This window comes from Nicotiana tabacum, chromosome 5 (assembly GCF_000715075.1).
Source record: "Nicotiana tabacum cultivar K326 chromosome 5, ASM71507v2, whole genome shotgun sequence".
Taxonomy (NCBI): domain Eukaryota; kingdom Viridiplantae; phylum Streptophyta; class Magnoliopsida; order Solanales; family Solanaceae; genus Nicotiana; species Nicotiana tabacum.
Window position 1 is genome coordinate 130,183,807 of NC_134084.1, and position 5,815 is coordinate 130,189,621.

The following is a 5,815-nucleotide window of genomic DNA, read 5'->3' on the forward strand; positions in this document are numbered from 1 at the left end:
GGGGAGTATGGCAAGGTCTGTCATTTGAAGAAATCCTTATATGGCTTAAAGTAGAGTACCCGGGCTTGGTTTGGTAAATTTAGGGAAACAGTTCAAGAATTTGGGCTGAAAAAGAGCAAATGTGATCATTCTATCTTCTACAAGCAATCAACAGTTGGATCTATTCTCCTTGTTCTATATGTGGATAACATTGTTATCACAGAGAGTGATTATCTACGAATCTCTTCTCTCAAATCTTTCTTGCATGCTAAGTTTCATACAAAAGACTTGGGACAACTGAAATACTTCTTGGGAGTAGAAATAACTAGAAGCAAAAAGGGAATTTTTCTATCTTAGAGAAGTATATTCTTGACTTACTAGCAGAAACTGGTAAGCTGGCTGCCAAACCTTGTAGTACTCCAATGGTTTCTAATTTGCATCTTATGAAAGATGATGGTGATCCATTTAATGAACCAGATAGATACAGGAGGTTAGTTGGGAGATTCAACTATATCACTGTGACTCGTGCAGATATTGCATTTGCAGTGAGTATGGTTAGCCAGCTCATGTCCGCGCCCACAGTTAAACATTGAGAGACTTTGGAGCAGATTCTATGTTACTTAAAAGGAGCTCCTGGACTTGGCATATTATACAGCAATCACGGTCATTCTCGCATTGATTGTTTTGCAGATGAAGATTGGGCTGGATCCAAGATTGATAGAAGATCTACTACTGGTTACTGTGTATTTGTTAGTGAAAACTTGGTATCATGGAGAAGTAAGAAACAAAATGTTGTATCTAGGTCCAGTGCAGAATCCGAGTATGGAGCTATGTCACAATCAACATGTGAGATAATGTGGATACATCACCTTTTAACTGAAATTGGGTTGAAGCATCCTACTCCATCAAAACTCTGGTGTGATAATCAAGTTGCACTCCATATTGCCTCAAATCCATTGTATCATAAAAGAACCAAACATATTGAAGTTGACTGTTATTTTATTCGTGAGAAGATTCAGGAGAACTTGATTTCTATTGGCTACGTGAAGACAGGAGAGCAACAAGCTGATTTGTTCACTAAAGCATTAAATGGCACTTGAGTTGATTACCTTTGTAACAAGCTGGGCATGATCAATATATATGCTCCAGCTTGAGGGGAATGTTACAGAATGAACCTAGACACTTTACACAATGAACATAAATTGTTTCTTAGTAGTGTATATAACCCATATATAGATAGCAGATTTGTAGGAACCTCTTTTATTTTTTTCCTTAGTTAGCACATGATGTACATGTATATATATGTATCACTACATGAAATAATATACCAATTTGATTCTTCCCTACCTTGTTAATTACACTTATTAAAGCACTTCCAAAGAAACCAAGTCTTAGAAAATGACAGCTTACCAAGCGCTCCAATTGCATTATCTACTTCACAAAACCAGCCAAGGGCCCAAGCATGGCTGTTTCTTAGCATGTGTATTTAAAAGGAGTCTTTGTTATATGAGGAAACAAACACAAGTAGAGAGAGAGAATTATGACACCACTACCTCTTCTCCTGTTTTCTTGGTTTCTTTTGTGTCTTTCTTTGTCTTTAGGAATCTCAGCACAGAGGTCTACTTATATTGTCCATTTGGACAAGTCTTTTATGCCTAAAATCTTTGCTAGTCACCAAAACTGGCATTCATCCATTATTAACAACATCAAGATTGAGGTTCCCACTACTCCAAATGATCATCATCCAGTTCCAAAGATTGTATATTCTTATGATAATGTCATTCATGGATTTAGTGCTGTTTTGTCTAAAGATGAACTTGAAGCTCTCAAGAAATCATCAGGCTTTCTTTCAGCTTATAAAGATAGGACTGTTGAAGCTCACACTACTCATACTTCTGAGTTTCTTAAGCTCAATCCTGCTTCTGGTCTATGGCCAGCTTCTGGTTTTGGTCAAGATGTTATTATTGGTGTACTTGACTCTGGTATCTGGCCAGAATCTGCCAGTTTCAGGGATGATGGATTGTCTGAAATTCCCAAAAAGTGGAAGGGAATATGCAAGCCAGGAACAGAGTTCAATTCCTCATTGTGCAACAGGAAACTCATTGGAGCAAATTATTTCAATAAGGGGATTTTGGCTGATGATCCTAGTGTAAATATTTCCATGAATTCTGCAAGGGATACGAGAGGTCATGGCACCCATGTTGCCTCCACTGCTGCTGGTAGTTTTGCTAAAGGAGCTTCATATTTTGGATATGCTCCTGGAACAGCAAGAGGTATCGCGACACGAGCTAGGATAGCTGTGTATAAGTTTAGCTTTGAAGAAGGGACCTTTACTTCAGATTTAATTGCTGCTATGGATCAAGCTGTTGCAGATGGTGTTGATATACTGACCATTTCGTATGGGTATGTTAAAATTCCATTGTATGAAGATTCTATTGCAATAGCTTCTTTTGGTGCCATGATGAAAGGTGTCTTAGTCACTGCTTCAGCTGGAAATAGTGGTCCTGAAATGGGAACTTTAAATAATGGAGTCCCGTGGATCTTTACCGTGGCATCATGCAGTACTGACCGATCATTTTCAGGGACTTTAACTCTTGGGAATGGCTTAAAGATTACTGGATTTAGCTTGTTTCCAGTGAGAACCATGATCAAGGATTTTCCTGTGCTTTACAACGAAAGTATATCTCCTTGTGATTCATCTGACCTATTATCCCAAGTCCCTAATGCTAGACGTAGCATCATGATTTGTTATAGCGTTGCAGTAGAAGTAGAGGAACAAATGGCGGCCATCTCAGAGTCAAAATTTGGAGGAGCCATCTATATATCTGATGATCCAGATGCATTGATATCCAATTTTTTCCCAAACCCTGGAGTTGTCATTAGCATCAAGGAAGGGAAGCAGGTGATCGACTATGCATTAAAAGGTGTAAAACCTAAAGCCAGCATCAGTTTCCAGGAAACACGCACGGATGTAAAGCCTGCTCCAGTTGTTTCTGCATTTTCCTCGAGAGGCCCTTCTAGAAGCTATCTGCGAGTTGCAAAGCCTGATATTATAGCACCAGGAGAGTTGATTTTAGCAGCCTGGCCATCGAACGTTTCAGCTGCAGTTATTGGTGTCAATACCTTTTTGGATAGTGATTACAGACTTGAATCAGGCACTTCAATGGCTGCTCCTCACATTGCTGGAATTGCTGCAATGCTAAAAGGAGTACATCCTGAATGGATTCCTTCAGCTATTCGATCTGCCATGATGACCACTGCCAACCCTTTGGATAATACTGAAAAACCCATCAAAACAGCGGATGATAACAAGGATGCTACATCATTAGCCATGGGAGCAGGAGTCGTTGATCCAAACCGTGCAGTTGATCCAGGCCTAATATATGATGCCACTCCACAACACTATGTGAACCTTCTCTGCTCTATGAATTTGACAGTAGAGCAATTCAAAACAATTGCTAGATCATCAGCTAAGCACAACTGCTCAAATCCATCCAATGATATAAATTACCCATCATTTATTGCTCTCTTTAGCCCATACGGGAACTACACTTGGTTGGAGCAGAAATTCAAGAGGACAGTCACAAATGTTGGAGCTGGTGCAGCTACGTACAAAGTAAAAGTGAAAGCACCGGAAAACTCAACAATTTCTCTCTTTCCGCAGACCTTGGTGTTTGAGAAGAAAAATCAGAAGCAGGAGTACACTCTGACCATACGTTACAAGGGCGTTGTGGAAGATCAAGCACAATCTGGTGCAATCACTTGGGTGGAAGAGAATGGCCACCACACAGTAAGCAGTCCTATAGTAGTAGCACCAGAGATTGATGCCTGGACCTGAAATGCTGCAGTTAACAAAACTGTTGCGTTTGTAAGTTTGAAACTCTCTAAGAGAGTTATGTTAAAGTAGCTGGAAATATGCTGGCAAAGCACATGTAATAACATTTTTTGGTTATCAGTTAAGCATAATTTTGTTGCTCTTTAACATTTTGTTGCTACATAGAACTAAAGTCAAAAGATGTTTTTTTGCAGTACACCATGAAGTAGCATATCCATTTATTGACCTCTCAGGAGGATCTATGCTGCATAAAAAATGCAGTTGCTAGTAATTCTAAATCTGTTTGTTGTAATGAGCTCAAGGATAGGGAACAAAGTGTTTAACCGATAAAGAGAAGGAAAGAGCCTTTTGTCTATAGCATTAGATCATAGAGTAGACCTTTTCCCTTAACTAACAAGCGATACGTTAAGAAAATTTTACAAGAGGAAATTAGAAATCTAAAGCGCCTTAGACCTGAAATATTCCAAACTGACTGCGGTTCAGTCACCTGGTTCGAAGTTCTGAACTAAATGCATATAACTATTACAGCTCTCACCCTTCGCTCTTTCAATTTGAAGAAGTTCTAAAACATTAGGGGAATAAGACATCTGTAAGTTTGTGAACTTGATCAGAATGAGTTGAAGCGACTAGAAACATGGCAGCAAATATCTAAGTATATGAAGTTAACCAAGCAATTATATTACATGAGTAAATAACCAGTACCAATAAATAGCTACGCAACAACATCACAAAAAGCAGAAGTCAATTATATGTCAAGACTGACGAAAAGGCTCTTCATTTGTGACCCTTGTATGATAGAAGGGTGAATGACAGAAATTAACAATAAAAATATGAGTCCGAAGCAACAACGATTTCATACTAGGGAGCTCTAGCCTCTAAGAAAGAAGTTGAATTCTCAGGCTATAAGCACATATACTTCTGATTCCAAGAACCAAACAGTTGATAATAAGGCTGGCATACCATTTGTCATGGGAAGAACAACAGAGCAAAAAAGTAGATATTGCCTCAGACTCAAAGTTATTTTCGGCAGTTATTATCTTAGAACTCGATGTATAATGTATTCAACTATAATAACCATAGTGTTTAAGCGATAACATGGAAATATATCAGCCTAAAACTTAATGAAAAATCTCATCTTTATTTGCAATGACCACTAAACCATCATGTAAAATTCATTTTTCTCTACTTAAAAGCTTAAAAATAACAAAATGAGAACAAAAAGGCACCATACAATCCTTTGACTTATGACTCCCCCTCCTTCCTCCAAAGAAGGCTTCTATTATTTCACTTGAAGACATAACTATTACAGCTCCTATTTGACAGAAATTGCAGATAACAGAAAAAATAAAATGCCAAAAATGTAACATTTGACTAAAAATCCTAAATTTAGGAACAATTTCCAAAATGCAACAAACAGAGAAGAAAAACAAAAATTCCCCTCTATTTCAGGGATCCAAAAAAACCCACATCCTCAAACTGCCCTTGCATCAGAAAATCTAACTGATGAAGAAAAATTAGTCAACTGAAATAATAGTGACATATTGGTGAACTAACCATTTGTTTGTTTGTTTATTTTGGTTTCTGTTTAATTGATGAGGTAATGTGAAGCTGGTGGCAAAATCACTTTAAGGGGGAGTGTGAAAAAAATAAAGTTAATTTTTTGGAATAATATAGAATTCTCTAGAATGTCCTAGTTTAGTATACTTGATATTTATCTAGTGGACATATCTAGATGTTCTAGAATGTTGTAGGAAGATAAGACATATCTAGATATTCTAGAGTGTTGTTAGAAGATAAGGTTGCTAGAATTTTCTTTGTACATTATCTAGAATCATATCTAGAATCATCCATAGGCTAGTATAAATAGGGGGTATCTTGTTCATTTATAAGTAAGCCAAAATCAAGAAAGCCTTCTTTCCTAAATAAGTTCTCCTATCTAAAATCTCTCTTCTTTTTTCAAGCTTCCTCTTCTTTAGTTGAATCCTCCAATCTTGGTTAACG

At 37.5% G+C, this 5,815-nt stretch overlaps 1 protein-coding gene across 1 annotated transcript; it reads left to right on the forward strand.

Annotated features, from left to right (window-relative positions):
- Positions 1 to 1,381: 1,381 nt before the first annotated feature.
- On the forward strand, positions 1,382 to 3,961 carry LOC107809146 (subtilisin-like protease SBT3). Its single transcript, XM_016633739.2, has one exon. It carries the CDS (start codon positions 1,520 to 1,522, stop codon positions 3,815 to 3,817), a length of 2,298 nt encoding a protein of 765 aa, XP_016489225.1. The 5' UTR covers positions 1,382 to 1,519; the 3' UTR covers positions 3,818 to 3,961.
- The last annotated feature ends 1,854 nt before the right edge of the window (positions 3,962 to 5,815 follow it).